Source organism: Osmia bicornis, chromosome 6 (assembly GCF_907164935.1).
Source record: "Osmia bicornis bicornis chromosome 6, iOsmBic2.1, whole genome shotgun sequence".
NCBI lineage: Eukaryota > Metazoa > Arthropoda > Insecta > Hymenoptera > Megachilidae > Osmia > Osmia bicornis.
Genome location: NC_060221.1, coordinates 3,137,602 through 3,157,256, shown reverse-complemented (window position 1 = coordinate 3,157,256; position 19,655 = coordinate 3,137,602). Strand labels below are relative to the sequence as shown.

The 19,655-nt window shown below is 36.5% G+C and overlaps 3 protein-coding genes across 4 annotated transcripts; 1 reads left to right on the top strand and 2 right to left on the bottom strand.

Moving 5' to 3' along the window:
* Positions 1-610: 610 nt before the first annotated feature.
* LOC114879887 lies at positions 611-6,432 on the bottom strand. The gene is made up of 5 exons (XM_029195258.2): positions 6,195-6,432; positions 2,685-5,999; positions 1,447-2,219; positions 1,233-1,376; positions 611-1,164 (listed from the first exon to the last, which is right to left on the bottom strand). The coding sequence occupies exons 1-5, from the start codon at positions 6,430-6,432 to the stop codon at positions 943-945; spliced, it is 4,692 nt and encodes a 1,563-aa protein (XP_029051091.2). The 3' UTR covers positions 611-942.
* Positions 6,433-7,345: 913 nt separating this feature from the next.
* On the bottom strand, positions 7,346-10,454 carry LOC114879892. The gene is made up of 3 exons (XM_029195262.2): positions 10,099-10,454; positions 8,537-8,704; positions 7,346-8,462 (listed from the first exon to the last, which is right to left on the bottom strand). The coding sequence occupies exons 1-3, from the start codon at positions 10,151-10,153 to the stop codon at positions 8,248-8,250; spliced, it is 438 nt and encodes a 145-aa protein (XP_029051095.1). The 5' UTR covers positions 10,154-10,454; the 3' UTR covers positions 7,346-8,247.
* Positions 10,455-13,198: 2,744 nt separating this feature from the next.
* LOC114879891 lies at positions 13,199-19,563 on the top strand. 2 transcript variants are annotated; one of them, XM_029195260.2, is made up of 4 exons: positions 13,199-13,299; positions 16,361-16,757; positions 18,347-18,580; positions 18,672-19,563. In XM_029195260.2, the coding sequence occupies exons 2-4, from the start codon at positions 16,697-16,699 to the stop codon at positions 18,899-18,901; spliced, it is 525 nt and encodes a 174-aa protein (XP_029051093.1). In that variant the 5' UTR covers positions 13,199-13,299; positions 16,361-16,696; the 3' UTR covers positions 18,902-19,563. The 2 variants fall into 2 exon arrangements, with proteins under 2 accessions (XP_029051093.1, XP_046142092.1); XM_046286136.1 differs by lacking the exon at positions 13,199-13,299 and adding an exon at positions 14,761-14,775.
* Positions 19,564-19,655: the final 92 nt, after the last annotated feature.

The window sequence follows — 19,655 nt, the reverse complement described above, 5'->3', positions numbered from 1 at the left end:
TGGAGGGTGGATGGGATGAGGTAGGGCGGGTCTCCAAAACGCAGCAACCTCCTCGTGGTGAGACCTGGGCAATCGGTATTATTTGATGGGTAATTAATAATTGTATCATTATTTCTATGGTACGTTTATTAATTATACAGCAAATAATACGAGCGAATTGGCTGCGAGTTTTGTTGCTTGCTTTTCTATTTTATTTCTGCTTTTCTTTTTCAGCAACTGTGCCTTTGAGGTGTCGAGAATTAAGTGTAAGAACATCTATAGTAAAGTGTGCAATTACAAAATATAAATTTACGAAAAGGTAATTATGTTGGACAGTATTGTTTAATTATAATACGATAGAATATGATACTATATTACTGCAAACGGTAATGAAACTGTATAATTTACCGACGCATGCCACATAGGAATCTACGTTTCTTGTATATGCTAACCTGGTTGTCGTTTACAGATTTCTTCTCTTTTGTAATAGAACTCGTATAATAATGGTAAAGCGGGATCTTCGAATATTTTTTGCCATTTTTATTTAATAAATCTTCATCTGTTCGACAGTACAATTTAATATTATAATACTTATCATCATTCGTTATCGTTCAATTCTCATTATACACCGATCGTGTTATAAATGAAAAATTATTTCATTCCTATAATACTTCAATTATTTGTACTTAACGGAGTAAGTTACTTTGCGAAAGAAAAATTGTAAAAAAAAAAAAAATGCTTACGATAACAAAGATACGAACTGATGCGTGACTAGAACGCGGTTAATATAATCGAGTCTTAGAGATATACATTTGACTTTGAATCCATCGGTTTCATAAATTCGATGCGATCAATTAGTTTCCTTTTTAATCTAAGGGTAATATAAATTGTAGATGTATAACAAAACATCAGGCACAATAGTCTTCTTTTCTATAAGGTTCGATATCGCACAGAGATATGAAATCATATACTTTCTGTAATCGAAGGGGACGGACTTTTCTTCGCGTTACTATAACGTCGTGTTACTGACTTTTGTTCAGTAGTTTTAAATCGATGAAATACCGGCGAACTTTCCCTTGGACTTCCACTAATGTCATCAAAGTCCCAGCTAGCAAAATGTTCTTCAAATAATTCTTCAAGTTTCTTCGACAACGTCTCGATCGTTTTCACTCGGTCATGATCGTTCTAGAACGAAATTGATTCTTTAGTAATTAGACTAATTAATTGATTGTATTTGTAAAAAGTCAACTAACCTTATGGTATAATCTTGAATTATAAACGATACGACGGAAGTCTCTAACTGCGTGTTCTACTTTATGATAGATTCGATTCTTCAGCTTGTACTCGACAGTTTCGAGAAACATCGGACTTTTGATAACTTTACAATAGTCTTCGATCTAAAGGGTTTCATCAATATTTTAGCATATTTAGTTAAACATAGATAGAGCGTTGTACGAATGAACTAACTGTGTGGGCAGAAGAAAGATCGTTGTTTCTCGAAGATGGACACTTGAAAATTTCTGCCTCCTCCATTTGCCAAACTGCTTGATGGATCATTTCTAGCTTACTCAGAGCAAGAGGGCTAAGGCTCTGTTTTCTTTTCGAACTGTACCATACAGACCAACCTCGATCACTTTTTCCATCTAAGAATTCAATATACTCGGCATTCTCTTTTTTCCTACTGTGTTTCATGCCAATTACAGACTTGGATGTTTCTTGAGGATCATCGATATTATAATTTCTCGTCGTCTTTTTCCCAGGAAATTTGCACAGTTTGTTGTGCAACAGACGGTAGGATTTTTCCAAATCTTTTCGTTGACATTTGCGCGCAGATATTGCCGATGCATTAGCGATATTTAATTTTCCTTTTTTGCTAAATTCTTTCTTCTCTGTGAAGGATGCGCTCAAGGAAGTGCAACGTCTTACAGTCTCGGAATAAGTGGCTTTTCCAGTGATTCGATCGCTTTTCTCCGATGTTTTCATTCGATCGCTGGTCACTGAACTTTGTTTCAAGCAAGTAGTTTCTTCCACGTTTTTGATCATTGTTATTGCGTTTACATCGCCATTGGTCATCGATGAAACTGCTGCCGTTTGCTCGTTTTCCGTCACCGAACTGTTCGACGATTCCGAACTATGTCGTTTTGTGGTATTTTTTCGTCGTTTCTGTTTGTTCGCCATACTAACGTTGTTCAAAGTTCTAATTAACCACGAGTCCGTTTTTACGTTCATTTTACTAGAACCTGTTAATGGGCAGCTGCATAAAATATTGCGATATTTAATGCTGGAAGAACGGAAGTGTTTTCTTGTATAGGTCATCGAATTTATGTTATAATTTTTCTCAAGTGTGTTTTAAGAATTTGATACAACATTTCCCGGTGAAAATCTCGATTATCACGTAATGCTCTGTTTCCTTTCGTATCTATCGATTTAATATTCATTATAAAGATAATATTTTTTGAAATTTCCGTCCTTCTAGTATTAAAACAATTAGATGGCGTTAATGTTACTTGACGCGTAGGGAAGTGAAAAAGAAATATTTTATAAAAGAATTCGGTGGTTCGATTTAAGTAATATTTTCGAAAGGGTCAGTGATATCGATAAATATTCAAGGGAACGGAAGTCTTTACGCGATTGATTCGATATCATCAACTGTTTCGAAAATATTCTCACGAATACTTGATATTTTGTACGATTATAATTTTTACCATTTTTATTTTCAGAAGACTGAGAAATCTCGTTGATACTCGTGTTGGGAGAAAGACGATAAGTTGATTCGGACTCGTCCTCGGACGCTTCGTAACTTGAAACACCGCCGCAAACATCTTTGTCATCTTTCACAGTTTTCGCGAATGTTTCTTTTAATTTTTCTTGATTGCGCGTCGTGTCGCTGTTATCATTTTCTTTTATACGTTCCGGTTCCTCGCTAACGTCAGTCAACTGGCTTTCTTTCTTCTTCGAATCAGTATCTTTTTTCACGTTTAAAGCTTCCAAGAGAATTTCAGCGGAAGCACATGCCGCTTTCCAAGTGACATCCTCGGATACGGTGTAATTGGTGGTATCGGAGCGTTTCAAAATTCTAGGCGAATTATCGAGAGAAAATGCAGACGACGGGACGATAGGACTGGCCGGAAAGGGTAGTTTCGTTATTGTACCCGTGGAATTGGTGGTGGTAACGGATGCGATGGGTCGAGGCAAAGGTGTCGACGATGTAGCTGCGCAATATGTTTTCTCTTTATTGCTGTAATGATTCCGATGATTAGCGGAAGATTCACCGACCGTGTTTCGCGAATTATCTAAACGACGATTCGATCTTCTCTGATGCCTTTTCTTTGGAACGTTGTAACTTCCTGGTTTCATGTACACTCGAACGTCCTCGGAGCTGTCGTATTCTTCCGGAACTTGCTGTACTTGGATCCGGTTATTGATCAGATTATAAGCGTTCCACGGAGCCGTTTGAATGCTTTGCATATTTTGTAACGTTTGGAATTGACAATTGGCATCAATTTGTAATTGTCTGATACAATTACCAAGGTCCTTTGACGTTTCGTGACGACCAGCTGTTCGCGAGGTTACATTTTCCATATTCCCATCGGCGAGATTCATAAACGACATTTGACGATTATCAGAATTTCTTATACTGGCGAACCACGCGGACAGATTTGCAGTCATCTCCTCGGACGATTTTTCCGGTACACTTGGCTCAATCTGACTGAGCAACGTCATTTTATCTTTTGGAACTGCTGCTAATTGCAGTTGACTGGTCGATGATTTACCAACGTAAATTAAATCCATATTCCCTTTGCTTCCGTGATTCTGATCGATATTCTTCAAATGTTTGTGACCATAATCTACCGTGTACGAAGGAGAAATGGGATAATTTGGATAAAAATGTTCGGCCTCGTTATTCGAGGTAAAATACATTGATTGGAGGCTAATCGAAGGGTTCAGAAACGACGATTCCATCTTTGATAAACATTTCTGGGCATAACTGGACTCGTAATTTTCATCCAGTTGTCGTTGTTGTAATCGAAAAATGGAATCGACATTCTCCCGTGGCGACGAACCGTTTTCAGCCAGTTCTTCCTTCTTCTCCTTAAACGTCCACTGCCTGGATGGCTCCTGGTTACTTTCCGTCAGAACTTTGCTTCTCAGGTGAAAAAATTCCGCGTTCAATGATTGCGTGGATGTGTCGGTCTTTGCGCTGGACGGATTTCCTCTCGAACGAAATCTACCGTTCGATTGAGCTCCAGATTCCACGTGCCCTGGGAACATATCACCCACGGATTTCGTGCTGTCTATTGTTGTTACATTCTCATTGTCAGTAATAGTCCACTTACTTCGTAATTTTGTTTCTTTCTCAGACGACTGTCTCGGTTGATTAACGTTGTACTGGCCGAAATTTCGCAGACTTCCGCTTCTCGGCAACTGAGCGACATTGAACGGTGGGTCTTGATCGTTCCTTTTGTTAGCCGATTCTTGTTTCATGCCCGAAGAAGGATCGAACAAATCGTGGTTCGTGTAAACTGAAACGTCACCTGGAAAAGAGGTTCCAAATGATTCTGGTTTTTGCTCGATTGTAGAAGTATCACCGTTCTCTTCGAGTTTCATAAACGTTTGGACAATCTGATTAAGCAGCTCGTGCGTGTTCTCTTCCCATTGTTGAAAGCATCTAATCAATTCGCAATTGAGCTTGTCGTCTAAACTCGGGTAATGTTGCTTGTTTAAATAATTGTCGAGGATAAGCCAACCGTTGCTGATTCGTAACAAGGCGTTTATCAGATCGCTGACGAATACACGATCCCCGGCGAAGATCGGAAAGCACGTCGATGATTTCGTAACAGCCGTTTTAGTGGCGGTAGAAAGGTTTCTTAGCCAACTGAATTTTTGATTAGTTTTGCAATTATTATTTAAAACGACCTCGGCTTCCGTGCATCCCCAGTAAATAACTTTTCGCAGCAATTCTGGGTATTGGGCTCGATCGATGTTTGCTCCATCCGTTTGCACGGCTTTCGACGTGCTCGTTCCGTAATCCACGCAAAAATCGGTAAACCATGTGTTTTTGTTCGAAATAGTGTCACCAGCGCCATTGAACAACGGCGCCGAATCGGATTTATCATTCTTCGTTTCATCTTTACCGATGTCGTTGGAAGATGTGTTGCAAAGCGCCGAGACCATTTTCTCAGCTTCGATAGTGAAATCGAAGCTGGCAGAAGATTCGTCGGAATAATGTTCTTCTTGGGTTTTCGTAGGTACATTTGGAACAGCTTTCTCTAAAGGGTACGCCGTGGTTTCTGGTTTTGCGTCATTCGCACTTGGCTTTATGTCCAATAAATTATTAGCAGACGAGGTGGTCGCTTGCGATGGCCATTCACTGTAACTCTCTACAGCTATTGATGGGATTTGTGAATCGTTCACTGCTGGTAATCGGTTTTTAGCGCATTTAAATGTTGCGATATCGAAGGTGGCGGAGGTGGTCGCTGATTTATCTCTTTGCAGATTTCCAAAGACCAAGTTCACCGGAGGATTGGGGAAGATTTGATTCGATTGAGACGTTTGAACCGGGCTCGTGATTTGATTCGAATAATTTGCTGGGGATGCGTAAGGATTCGGGTTATGAAATTGATATAGCGGATTGGTATTGATGGTTTGCAAGTTGCAAGTGTTTGTGGATGAAACATTGTAATAGGAACCATGTGACAGTTGTTCCTGTTGCTGTTGCTGTTGTCGATCTTGAAGTAGGCAAAATGTTTGAACATCTGGAGACTTGAAGTAAGCTTGCGGTACTAAAGTGATTCCAGAATTGTACTGATCCCCAGAAAAGGAACCATGGGTGTAGGTTGAGGAGGCAATTAAAAACGAGGCAGTTGGTGCAGGCACCGGAGCAGTATTTGTTGTTTGATCAAACAGAACCAAAGACTTCGGGTTGTAGGATAGTTGTTGCTGAATATGTTGCTGTTGTTGCTGACAATATTCTGGATTTCGTACGAGTTTATTCTTGGGTGGCCATCTGCTGCTTTTGCCTATATTCATGGATGGGTTTGTACGAGAATCTTAGAAAACTGAAATCATTATTTAAGATAAATATAACATATTCGATGCTACAATCAGCAGAAATATTTTCCTTTAATTTTTGAAAATAGAAGGATTCTAACTATTCTTTTTAAAGGTAAATTATATAATATATGAAGATTATATAAAAAGAAACGTATTTACACCTTGTATGTGTAAAGGAACAGGATTAGTCAAAGCAGCATTACGACGTGCTCCTGGATAAATACAAGACGGATGCAAACTAGTTCCACATGGTTGAAGAGTCAATGTTGGATTAGGGATAGGACCGTAAAGAATTTGTTGCTGTTGTTGTTGCGGATGTACAATGGGCGAGGGTGTTGACGTAGGTGGAACGGCTGATTGTATAGACGATCGGTTATGTCGTGTAGCTGTTGGGTGCATGATCCATCTAACGCCAACTTAAAAATAATCTTCTTTCTCTTTGGACCTATTTAGCTCCTATTTGAAGATTGAAATAAAATTGAAACAGATGCTCTTAACAAATGGAATGAATCTAGGCACATGCCAACTGTTAGTTGACATGTTATTAACCTAAGCACATTATTTATATCTTATGTTTTATACAGATATAAGGAATAGTTTTAACTTTACCTGATATCCGAATAGTTATTCATTCTTCTTGAATAAACCATTTGCGTTTTATTGTGCGAGCAACAAGGCAAATGAGGAGAAAATAATTGACAGACCGGAAGACTGTATGTACGATACGATTTAAAATTGGTAAAATGAGTTTAAATAAATATTTTACGTAGAAAATTGGAAGAAAGGGAAAGATTTGAATAATTAACAAATGGAATTGCTATTAAATTAAGGAACACGTAGTTGATCCACAACTTCTTAAAAATCACTTCACCCTGTTTCTCGGTTTAATGAATGTACACGTTAGCATTTTCTTGCTCGGCGTTTTCTGTTCTTTTCTTTCACGGAAAATCGGATCAAAATTTCATGTAAATCAGAAGCGGTGAAACACTTATGTACATACTGAAGGGCGAATGATAATGTATGGAATGAAAAAGTCAACGAACACCGTGAAGAAAAATGGCAGATAACTAGTTATTGACTTGAAACAAAAATTTTCTGTCTGGAACAATGAAACGAGAAAAAAAAATTTGACGTACGGTTAAAGCATTTTTCTCTACGGTGAATGAATTTTTAATATAAACGTTAATTACGTAGAAGAAAAATAATTAAGAAATTATAATTAGTCTGCGACTATTTAACTTCTTTTGACTTATAAAAAATTCTACCTTACAGTTTAAACAATGGGATGAAGGAAAATTAATAGACGCGTTAGTTTCCGCAACGACAACCCTGATATATTTTCCTCGCTTTGCAAAAACATTTCATACAGATGTTCTTTTTCCCTTCCTTTCGCGAACGTTGTCACAACATATTGACTTTTAACAAGTTGCGTAATTGTTACTTGTGTGTTATATCATTCTTAAGCTCTACGCAAAAAATTGTCGAGTGAACACAATGCGACTGTTGTCACACCTTCAGCACCCTATATTGGAGTTTCTCAAGAAGAATTATGCATGATCAAGGAGTGCTCGCCAAGCTGTTCGACGTATCGCAAAAAGTACCAAAAATTGTACCGTTCCTGAATACCTGTACAATTGGAAAAAGATTCTGGAAGAATTTCAGAGTAAATATCGAGCAGAGAAATCAATTCTATGCCAAATTGTTCGATATTTTTTTTTTTTCTTTGAAAAACAATTTATGAGAAACGATTTGATTGTATACCCTCCATCAAGATTCGAAAAGAGAGTAATAATGAATTGAATTTTCTTCCATGGTGAGTTGAGTTCAAAATGAACAGGCAGTCAGGAACAGTGTGCACGTTTTATCTCTAGAACTACGATAATGTTTAACCAATGGACAGGAGGAAGCCACTGCACTGTCTCTAGAATTTTCTTTCAACATTCCTTCTCATATTCGCCAGCATTTTGTTTACCGATAGATAACGCAAGAATATTTGGCCGCTTCAACAACGATTTTTTCACTTTGAAATTTTTGTTACCCGATACCAGAGATCAGGTTGTACTTCCTTTGACAATGAGAGACTAGTTCCGTTATCCATCCGTATACTTCTGTTTCTCGAAGAACGCGAAGTCGAAGCTGCCTGTAGGTAGGTACTAACAATCTCGAACCCATCTCTTCGTAGACTGTTCGTTAATAGGTTTAATTTCCTTGAAACTAATTACGAATGAATGCTAGTAAAACAGTGCCGAGTACACAGGACAGGATTAATGATTTCGGCGGCAGGATGTTCGGTGTCGCCGTGTTGCAATAATCATCCAAACACGAGCACACCTCTTGACGGCCACCGAAACCGCTTCGTTGATAACATCGTTTCTTGTAATTCGATTCGTCCCATCCGCAGCCTCTTATAATTCGAGTATCAGGTGGAACTGTTACGAATAACATTAAAATAAGGTAAATTGAAATTTTTTTAAATTGTCTCAAGATCAATGAAATAACTTACGTCCGTTAACGCTAAACTCAATCACTTGTTTGATCTTTCTGCACATCGTGTATTTAGCACCGTCTTTGAGATCGGCGCAATCTTTTTTCAGGGCATCAGGAGGGACATCATCGGCGCATCGGCTGTCAGTGTGACTGTTACAAAGGTAACATTTTATCGCGTTTATACCTGAAATGTTACAAATAATAAACAATTATTAATATTTCAAGCATCGATCAGATTTTAATATTAAAATTTTCTTTCGTCAGTATGTATATTATTCGAAGCACGAGGCTGTGACCATTATTGACTGACTGATAAGAGGGGTCAGCGTGAGACGAAGATAATACGACGATCAATCGTTTTATTCTAGAGTCGTATGTGTTTAAATTATTATTGCGTGTTTAAATGTAACAGTTTACAATTGTGTGATTAGTTATCACTGTCTATATACAACTATCTATATAGGTTAAATTTTATTTTTTAAATAACAGGTGTTGCACGTTTGTTTTAAAAAGTACTCGTATTTTTAAATAATTAGTTTGATGAAATACAAATGGAACTTTGTAGAGATGTTTGTTGCCCTGTGAAACAGAAAGTTCATCGTCCTCGAGACCCTAACTGATATAAAAATCAATGCAGCTACCTGCCCTAGAAAAGCGTAACCACAATAAGTTTACTGCTTGTCCGCGCATTCTAATCTTGTTTCCACGATCATTCACCGTTCCAAACATGACATAATATAAAAACATAAATGTTTTCATTGCAACAGAAACACGTGCAATAGCAGCATAGTACAAACTGTAGAATAATAGATTTTTGTTTTAAAGCTTTTGTGTTTTATATTAAACATGAAAGTAATGTTGGGAAGATGGATTGAAGGTAGAGAATATTATTGGCTTAGATTCTAGATGTTGAAACGTTCTTTTTAATAATAAATGAAAAAGAAAGGCGATTCACGGTTCGGTCAAAATTTAGTGCAGACGTAATTCTTGTGCGCATAGCTCATCGCCATTGATTTTGGACGCGTCTACATCGAGAATCACGTTCCCTTCAATCATTTTCATTTTTCAAAACACTTGCTTTTTTGGATTATTCCATTCTGAAGATTGCCTGTATTAACACTTGCATTTGAACAATTTTAAAAAGTATTTATTTCAATCAAATAGTTTAAATGGCCAATTTTTTGTAAACAGATAAGAAATGTGACCCAAATTCGCGATAACACAATGAAACGGAATAGCATTAATCGTTGGTAGAAAGAAAACTCGATATTAATCAATATACCTTGTAGCACGATTCAATCAATTCTCACACACCGTTAGGATCAAATTAACCGTAAATGAAAATCCAATAATTTCTGAAGGAAACGTTCTGTTTAGAGGAAATTTATTACAAGATACTCGAAGAATATTTGGAGAAAAATCGGAATAGCTCAGAAGGATTAACGAAGGTGGTAAAGGGTTGGAAAATGAGGCAAAGTAGGTTTAAACGCAGGACGCGGAGGATCGATATGGAAGTCTGGTTAAACCGCCCTAATTGTTGAACCAAGCACAGGCTAGACACAACGGGTAGACGCTTACCACAAAAACTGAAAATGACCAGGAGGCACAAGACGAGGACGAGTGAATGTCTCATGTTGGTATCGGTTATCCTTCCACGTCCCTCAACGATCAAACTCCGTTCCTCTCGCGGTCACCGTGGTAGCTTTACACGCGACCCGTACGCCGCTCGGCCAGTCGAAACCGGAAGTTAGAGAAAGAGAGAGAAAGCGGCTAGATCAAGGGTTGACGAGGCCAACCATTCGGCCCCGACAGCTGCTGAAGCACTGTTCACGGTGGCCGTTTGACGACACGGTTTCAGCGCAAGTCCGCAACCAAGGCGACGATGCTCGCAGCACTGGCAGAACCATGAATATGTACGTGACTGCGCTCGAAGAACATCCGTGGTCGGCAAAGAGGTGGCGAGAGGACAGGAAAAACCGACTGAACTGTTCGTTACGAATAATCCAAGGCCCAAACGATCTAACCACGACCGAGGGAAAGTTTCGTAGGTGGATCGTGATTCTAATATACTCGTCCTTAATCGTTGCTCGCTTTCCACCCTTAGGGAAATCAATATTTTTCACCGACCAATCGAGAAGGGATGGCCATCAATTCATTTATTATCGTGGTTCAGTGATTCTGGATCTTTTGAAAAATATACTTTAATCATCTGAATGAAGGAAAATTTGGTCACAATTGCTTTTGAAAATACGAGTCACTCGAATACAGATTATAACATAGAATATTATAATTAATTGAAATGAAAATTCAACAAGAACAGAGTGATAGCAGTCATAGACGATCTGCAAATTTTCTACGAATTCTGTTAAAACCAGTGCCTCCTGGTGTCCCAGAGTTTCAGACGTTAGGAATTAATTCTACAATTAATTTACAACTTAATTTATAAAAGAAACTTTAGGTAGGATTGTTTTGACGGATAAAGCAGGGCTTCAAGTTAAATAGGGAAGGCCGTGGGCGGTACGAAGAGCTTTATGCTCAAATAGAGCGTAAAGTGGTGGTTTGGAACACTCTAAGTGGATAATATCCCTTTTCCTGTGACACACTGAACGTCATGAAATGTCATGGAAGCTAGTGTAATAAGTTGCACGCGAACAATACGGAAAGGAATGTGGAAGATATCCTTCCATGTTGCTATTAGGCCTATCATATCATGTGCCCCAGTTCTTATTTTTCCCTTTAATTTGTAACAGAGAGAGAGAAAGAGTATTTGCAACAGTATTTTTCCTTTTCCATTCATAACAGTAAAGAGGTTTCTTTCCATTACTATATGATGTTACTGTATCATTAAATGTTGCATTTATACGGGTGTGTAAAAAAAATCTTGATTCGACAGAGAAACAGAAAATGTATTCGTCTCTGTTGAAAATTATATTTGGGATATAATTTTCACTATGCGTTACTTATCATGTGTTTAACATGTTTAGCAACATACCGTGTCCCTGACACATCTTTGATGATTATGTTCTACACGGTAAATATTTCATTCTTTTTTAACGCGAAGAATGAACGTTACAAGTATATTGTAATTATACGTAACAAATGTTTAGTTAATTAATTATTGATTCCAGAAACAGTTTCGATAGAAGCGAAATAATATAAAAGCGTGTTGCGTATAAAATATAACATTAACCTTGAATGGTTGAGTAGAGTTATCTTGTAAATGGATAGCAGTCTGAGTAAATGAGATATAAAGTATAGAGTTCCATTTAAAGAAGTGATGATGACATTGAAATGTTTAACAAGCCTCCACTTCCGGTACCGACACATGCATCAGGTGATGCTCTAATAAGAATTTTTTTTGACTATTACCACTTTAAAGCTATAGCTTGTCCCAATTGCATGAGACACCCTGAATAAATTGCAGGATAGCTAATTGAACAGTTCAATGAAACTCGAGCGTTCGATTTCAGACGAGAATTTAGGGACTAATTATTTCGTGAATTACCAAAATCGAAACGTATCGATTTTATTTGTTACGTTTATACTGGAATAGTATTTTGTAAGTTTATAAAACGGAGGACGTAACAAATTGTTGGATTGTATTAATTGTTTTTATTGAACGTCAGTCAAGCTTATCAGCAATTTTTCTAACGCATAAATCAAGTAATATATTTAATTATATGGAAGGAAATTTTTCATTGTAATGAACGATTCATTTGTAAAGGTATTATAACCTAACTTACCAGACACGATGATTATTTTTATTAATTATAATATACATCATTATGTTTTAGAGATTAAAAGAAGAATTGTGTCAAGGTACCTGAAGTTATGATTTATTTCCACGAACAAAATTACTATTTCGTACAATCGGTTGATGTTAATGCTGCACATATGTTTTCCACCTTTTTAATCAGGAAGTTTAAACGTAAATGTAAAAAAAATTGATGATGCAAATGAAACTAAATGCGCTACGAGTATTATTACTTTTGTTTCTATTTCAAAGAGGTAAGTTCCATGAAGCAAATGCACTTATCTTTGGTTGATAAAGAAGGATGTGTTGATGTTAACTGTTAATGAAGTAGATTATAAATAAATGCGGTAAATTTTAATTATTGTTTGTGAATATAAAAGTAAATAAAACAGAAGAATTTAGAGAGTCAGTTATCCAATTAATTGGAATTTGATCTTGCACGAATTTAAGAATAAAATCAGAGTCTAATTGTTTATTATTGTTACTATGAACAAGAAGAATCAAAAGCTACCAAATGTTATCAGTGTGAAAGTAAAAAGGACCAAGATTGTACCGTCGACAAGGTAGATATGAAACATTTGAAGATGTGTCCACTGTCTAAACCGTTTTGTCGTAAAGCTGTATACATATGTAAGTTGAAAAGTTTAAAAAGATTGAATTTTCAGAAAATTAAATTTTCAACTTTGATTTACAGATCACTTCATGAACTCCCGGGAATACGTAACTGTGCGTGAATGTGCGAAATGGCGAAATACCGATAAGGAATGTTACAGAGGGCGTTATACGCGTGACACTTATCAGCTGGTCTGCGAATGCAAAGGAGCAGGATGCAATCGGTCAACTAGATACTCATCGAGAGATATCATTTTTCTTTATATTTTCTGTCCAATAATTGTTCTTTTTGTTTTAACTCCCACGTGACCTAAGCTTAGACGAGGGAAAACTTTCCCAGGAGATATGATCCGTTGCGTGTGAAATATAAAATGATCCAACTGATAATAAACGTAGCTGATATGTCAGACATAGTGAGAACAGTATATATATATGTTAGAAAACGTTAATAAAATTTCGGACGCAAGAAGTATCAGGCAGAAATATTTTTTTTAATAAAAAAGAAAAAGATACTGTAAAATCTAAAGGCTAGTTTGTGTATTTGAAATATTAGGTACCATTGATTCTTGGCGTTCAGCCAATAGAAGCTTTTATATTAGATGAAAACGAGTGAGATAAGTAGCAATTGAATAAAAATGAGCATCACAAAGGTATGATGAATTTGAAGCAACTTTTTGAAATTTAAAGAAACAGTATTATTTATAAAATATAAAAATAACACGAGGATCGTATTGCTTTGGGATGAAATTGAAAATCGACGGGGGCACTCGGTTATTCCCATTGATTTCATGGTAAATTATCGAGAACAAACGATATCCCAACTGACCACCTACGTTATTCTTATTATTATGTTCACTCGCTAGAACTTTCCAGGGAACCCATTTCGTGGGTGTTGTCGGCTGATTTATCAACAATAGAAAACTTTCTTGGTCCTATAATGTCCTCCACGATACGAAATTCCTTTCAAGCACAGGACATTTCTCGCATTTGAACCCACCTTCATAGTCGTTGATATACACGCACTCGATCGAGTTCTAAATTAACTGTTCGATTGCAAAAGGGTATTCAGGCTTCTCCGGTATCTTTTAATCTTCTTCTAGTATTCCTAGTATTTTTATTGTGTCAAAATAGAAACGCGTTTCAGAATTTTCCTGACGCCTCGCAAAAACGATCGTACGTTAATCTTCCAACGGCGCATAAGAAGGTTATCAAAACGTAGATCTCGTAAAATATTCGCATTGAGTGACAGATGATAAATGTAACAGGCGACTGGTTATGTCCAAGATTCGCAAATGTAGGTAGTGTACGGTCGTTCTTCCTCGTCCTCCATCAACACAGCGTCTCCGACCCTCTTTCCTAGACGGTATTATTATTATTTGGGTCGCGGCAATGTGGCGCCAAGCGTCCTGACGCTTCTCGAACACTTTTCACCATTTCATTATTGCACGCTAGCAATTTCTGTTTTCGAATTACAGTCACAATTTTGTATTTTCCTTTTGTTTCGTTTTTTTCTTCCTTTTTTATTCAAACAATTGGTACTAGATTCGTAGCACTAACCAGAGACCCCTCGCGACAGTCAACTTGTGTTAAATTGAAAAATGAACCGATCATATTCTGAGCATGTAATCGTAGTTATAGCATGTCTTACCGCACACGGTTATTTCCACTGAGGCGGTGAACGTGTTAACGAAATTAACGCGTTAATTGCCACAGTAAAAATAGCCAAGAACAACACACCGTAATATGATTATCGACACGTTAAATGCTGACACGTTGTTATTGTAGTTATTCAGAATACAATCGTTTCTCTTTTCTTTTTTTTTCAAGTAACTTTGTAAAGAATAAAGAGTCTTAAAAAGCATTGCTTAACGGCTTAATACATGTAACAGGTATCTTAGAATATTATCACGCATTCATTAAAAATTCATTAAAAATTGTTGTACCATATGTTTGATTAGTTTCAACTGTTTCTTCGTCGTAAATAACCCAAAGATATTTGTTGTTTTAAAATGATTGTACCGAATGCACGTTGAATGTATGCCAAAGACATTATCCGCATTATAGGACATTTCTCGCCAGGATAATTTGTTATCGCGATAACGGACACCATAGAGTTGGTATTTCTTTGGAACAAGGTTTATCGGTTCTTTGTTGTGCATATTGCATTTTTGCTATTTAGAATATACTGTTTACTCCGGACTTGATTGAAAGTACATAGATGAATTTGCACGTTCGATTACTGAATAATTTATGACCTTAAAAAGGCAGTTATTCAAACAGTACATTCGCCCAAAAGGAATAATCGATGAGAAAATAAACTAAATTGATTATTTAATCCGATAAAGTGTAATTGGAAAATTTTCATTGTCTTTGACATAATGAATTTGAATCTTTATAGTTAGGTGTGGTTATCGTTTCGTTCTTAACACTTGAGAGAAAGAAACTGAAGAGTGAGACGGAGTAAGGGTGGTAACCATTAAATAAGTTCTTCACGTGCCACCCATTTATTACCAGATCCACTATTTAGTATTAAAAGCGTCATTCTAGTAAAGTGTGGTCGGCCAGCATCTCGCTGAGGTCGCATTTTTCTTTCTCGTTTTCAAAGGGGTATAACGTTAACAAGCAAATTAGATAAAAATAAAGGATGACTGTTCAATCTTGAAGGAAATTTCCTTGAAAGCAAAATAAGTATTTTAAATAGATTAAGCTATCGAACGTAATTGCGAGTAAAAGAAGAATGCGTTGAATTCTCTTAGTAATTGCTAAATCCAAAACTGAGCTAGACGGCGACGACGGCGTCCTAGATAGGCGCCGTGGCGCCAGGCGTCTCTCGTTTTCATCTTTCTCCTTTATCCGTTTTCTTTACTGTGATACCGATTTACCGTAGAAACGGAGTTTACTCACACTCCCCTGTACAGTGGAAAAATGATATAAGAATGATTAGTGATGTTGTCTAACGAGGATAGAAATTCATTTTACATAAGATTCAACTTTGAACTTATTACAGAGTCCGTAATATATTTGATAATTTAACTGCTCGATTGATAATTTATTTAAATTAATTTATTTTCCAATTAATTTTGCAACGTTTCTTATCCTATAAGTCACGTAGTTACGTGTCTTATATTATGACGATATAGTCTCTGTGCTGCTTTTGTCATGGATGTTACTAACTATAATTAGGCTAATAGACAATTAACGTCCTTCAACGTATCCACGCTTTCCTCCCCTCGTCAATCGTTACCGCCGTGATTTATATTACTTCACTACTTTGGTGTGAAACATTTGGAAGTCATGCCAAATAAATTCTAACTGCATTTTTTATACAAAATGCACATTTTCTTTCGTACTCTTGTTTCACTTGTTATTAATTTATTAGAGAAAAAGTTCAATTAGGACCAGGTGTTTTTTACTCATAAAAATATTCAGGCTTAATAAATGTGTGGATTCTAATGACATTTTCGCGTTTGGAAGGCGAAATGTCTTAATAGCGGAGGCGCAGCGGTGATCTATGCCGAATGATCTAGGAGGGATCGAAGGGTTGGGGAGAATCAGTAGAACGGGTTGCGCGATTATGCGATCTGTGGCAGAGAAACGAAAAACCGAGTGGAGTGGAGAAAATAGGAAAGGAGTGGCGTTGGTGAGTGGCGAAGCTCGCAATCTCATACTCGCGATCAGTCTGTCGACTCGACGACAACCCTTCCTCTCAGCCAGTGCTTCACCCTCCGTCACGCACCACAGTTTGCGTTCCACTTCCCGAGGATAAAGTTGAGCGAGAATAAGCCATATATTTTACGACCAACTTTCGGCATGCATCGAAGGATTCCAGTGCTAATTGTTAGCTTCGCGCTCGTCTTGGTGGTTCGTTCAGGTGATTATTTTCTAAATCCTATGTTTACCATGGAGATATGTTTAGCCAACAAGAAAATAGAAAAGAGAAAATAATGAAATTGTTTCTTTGAAAATTGGTGAAGTATTAGTGAAAATTGTAAATAAAAGTTTGATAGCTACGATTATGGGATGATTGGTGGTTGAACAACGATGGTGGTTGAACTTACATTCTTATAAAGAGTTATAGTGTTTTGAATCGAATTAAATGTATTAGGGGTAGTAAATTAATTCTGTGCTCTTAACTTTAATTGTTATTAGAAATGTTCATTATTTTAATAATAAAAAAGATGAGAGAAATAGGAATTACGCTATCGCGCGAGCTTTGAATTCGTGTTCCATAAATTAAAACTCGGGTTGTTTATCAACAATTAAACACTACTTTTAATTGCTGCATTGTGTCCCAACTCTGTTAAAGTTACTTTTACTGCAAATCAATCGCTTCACTCCAGTATGTCAGCCACGAAGCCGGATGGCGGCCTAGTATTAATATTACAGTAGAGTCTCGTTAAATAGCCGCGGTGAGGGTAAACATTTTTCAAGCTTTCAAACTCTAATTAACTAATCATTTATAATTTTTATTTTGATTATTTTTATGAATTTTGTTATCTTGTTGATTTTGTCAAATTAAAATTGTACATTAAATAAATGCAAGGATTTATGTTTCAGTATTTTTATTATAAATATGTTTATAATGTTTCTATTGTTGTGATCAGTAGAAAACGTTTAAAACATATTACAAGTATGCACATGTTTAGTTTTTGTGTGTTATTCAAGTGCTTTAAGTTCGATTAAAGTGCTGAACTATGAGTTCTAATGAGCCAGGTATGTATTTGATATTTATCAAATGTTACAGTGATATTATTCACCTTCAGAAAATTTTCAAAATTTGTAAAAGATCATTCACTCGGCGTTTGTTAACGTTAGATAAGTTTATAGTATGTTTCTAATTTAAAAAATATGTAGTATGTTAATAGTTTGCCTGAGGTAAAACACACTATCCGTGTTTCAATGAAATTTTCCGAATATTTTCAATAATTTTGATGCAGAAGGGTAGTAAGTGTCGTATATCAAATTATGAGTCACAACTTGTTAGATGGGCGAATAGCGTCACCAATTTTGGCGCCACGACTCTGCGACCCAAATAACTACGTAGAAATATATGGGTGTCCATATCCTGTAATATCTAACCAATGAAAAAGGATACAATCCCGATTACAAATATTTCTACTTTACCCAACTACATTCCGTTGGCTTGCTTTGCTAAAATTATGGGACAACAGGGAGGGGGTGGGTCTACATAGAAGCGTCTACCAGGCGCCAGAGGGAGTAAAATATCTACTTTCCCGGGGAAACAAAGAATCGTTACATTAAAATAAATTACAACGAAGAAAAATGACTTGTGCACAGGATGGTTAACGTAACCGAAATAAGTCATATTTTATTTCTGATTGCAATTAGAAAGAAATGGTAAAAGAAAAACAAGGAAATGAATTAAAGATGATATTTCTTTTTTTCATTGATTTGATGAAAATAAAGAGCCTCTTAAAGCTGATTTATTTCATTGCACAGATCAAAATCCTAGATGCTACATGTGCACTTCCTTAACGCATCCAGGCTGCGATACCGATCCGGATGCGAACAATATTAAAACCGACGAATGTACATTAAATCATATGGCAGATATGCAACGAATCGTTCAGCAACATAGCGATTTGAGAAACATATCTCACATCTTCGACGTTGACACCGCGCACATTTATTCGGCTACTCCACCAATGGCTTGTGCCAAAATGGTTCTCAAAGGTAAACTATTTTATTATATTAAATATTCTATCATAGAGAAAAATGTTGAAAGCAATAAAACAAATAACTGTTATTGTTTGTTGTTTGTCAGTGAAAGGGAAAGAGGTGATAGTGAGGAATTGTCAAACGGAGAAGACAGAGACGGTTGATCCTTGCAAAGCTATAGAAAGAAAATTTCCGCACGATATCACTCTTGAATATTGCGATATGTGCAAGCACAATGCTTGCAATAGTTCCACTATAATTAACTCGAAATTTCTCCTCGATCTACTGTTGGTGCTGGGTACCATGGTTTTCGCTACTTTTTATACCGACGCGTAACCTTTACACACGAATGTATAGAATTGATTACAATCAATTCATGGCACATTTCAAAGTTCAACACACACCTACATACACACACTACACTGTTGTTCATCGATATTTTAAGTTCGTTTCATTATCACGTAATGTTACGGTGATTATTTCTGCAGTATGAGATAAGAAACGGGAGAAATTTTCTATTATTATTAAAAGATATTATAAAAAGATCCTAGGTTTTTAGAAGATTTCCTTTTCAGCTGAATTTATACGATGGATTTTTTCATAGTCTTTTGTCTTGCTTCAACCACCGAAGTGGAAGAACGAGAGGATTTCCATTTGTTAAATTTCGAAAAAAAAAGACACTAACGATAAGTTGATTGATCAAGTTTTGTATACCAAGTTCCGAACTACGAGGATTCATAGAATTCTGTTTAATTGCTGCCTGTTCAATGTATTTAATAAATTGTGTGTTCTCGATCGATGAATATTCGAGGAAGCTCCGCCGTATATGCATAAATAAATGTTTATTATATACGAACATATACGTATTATATAAAGGAAAAGGCTTTTGAATATGAAATTTGGCCAGGTGTTTATACCGTGAAATGTTATCGAGCTTCTCAAAATCGAATATAATGTTATCGCACGAAAATTATATTGAGCAATAAAAATGTATGTTAAACAATTATCTCGTTGTTGTTTCTGTAATTAGCTGTTTCAATATAACAATTTCAACATAACGTGCTACATCATGCCGTTTGCATTGAACTCT

Bases quoted from the DNA above. Each gene is read 5' to 3' on its own strand.
- LOC114879887 (XM_029195258.2), bottom strand. From the start codon at position 6,432: ATGCACCCAACAGCTACACGACATAACCGATCGTCTATACAATCAGCC. The intron at 2,220-2,684 runs GTAAAAATTATA...GCCCATTAACAG, and splicing joins GTCTTCTGAAAATAAAAATG to GTTCTAGTAAAATGAACGTA. The intron at 1,165-1,232 runs GTTAGTTGACTT...ATTTCGTTCTAG, and splicing joins ATTCAAGATTATACCATAAG to AACGATCATGACCGAGTGAA.
- LOC114879892 (XM_029195262.2), bottom strand. From the start codon at position 10,153: ATGAGACATTCACTCGTCCTCGTCTTGTGCCTCCTGGTCATTTTCAGT. The intron at 8,705-10,098 runs GTAAGCGTCTAC...GTAACATTTCAG, and splicing joins GGTCATTTTCAGTTTTTGTG to GTATAAACGCGATAAAATGT. The intron at 8,463-8,536 runs GTAAGTTATTTC...TATTCGTAACAG, and splicing joins TGAGTTTAGCGTTAACGGAC to TTCCACCTGATACTCGAATT.
- LOC114879891 (XM_029195260.2), top strand. From the start codon at position 16,697: ATGCATCGAAGGATTCCAGTGCTAATTGTTAGCTTCGCGCTCGTCTTG. The intron at 16,758-18,346 runs GTGATTATTTTC...TTCATTGCACAG, and splicing joins CGTCTTGGTGGTTCGTTCAG to ATCAAAATCCTAGATGCTAC. The intron at 18,581-18,671 runs GTAAACTATTTT...GTTGTTTGTCAG, and splicing joins TGCCAAAATGGTTCTCAAAG to TGAAAGGGAAAGAGGTGATA.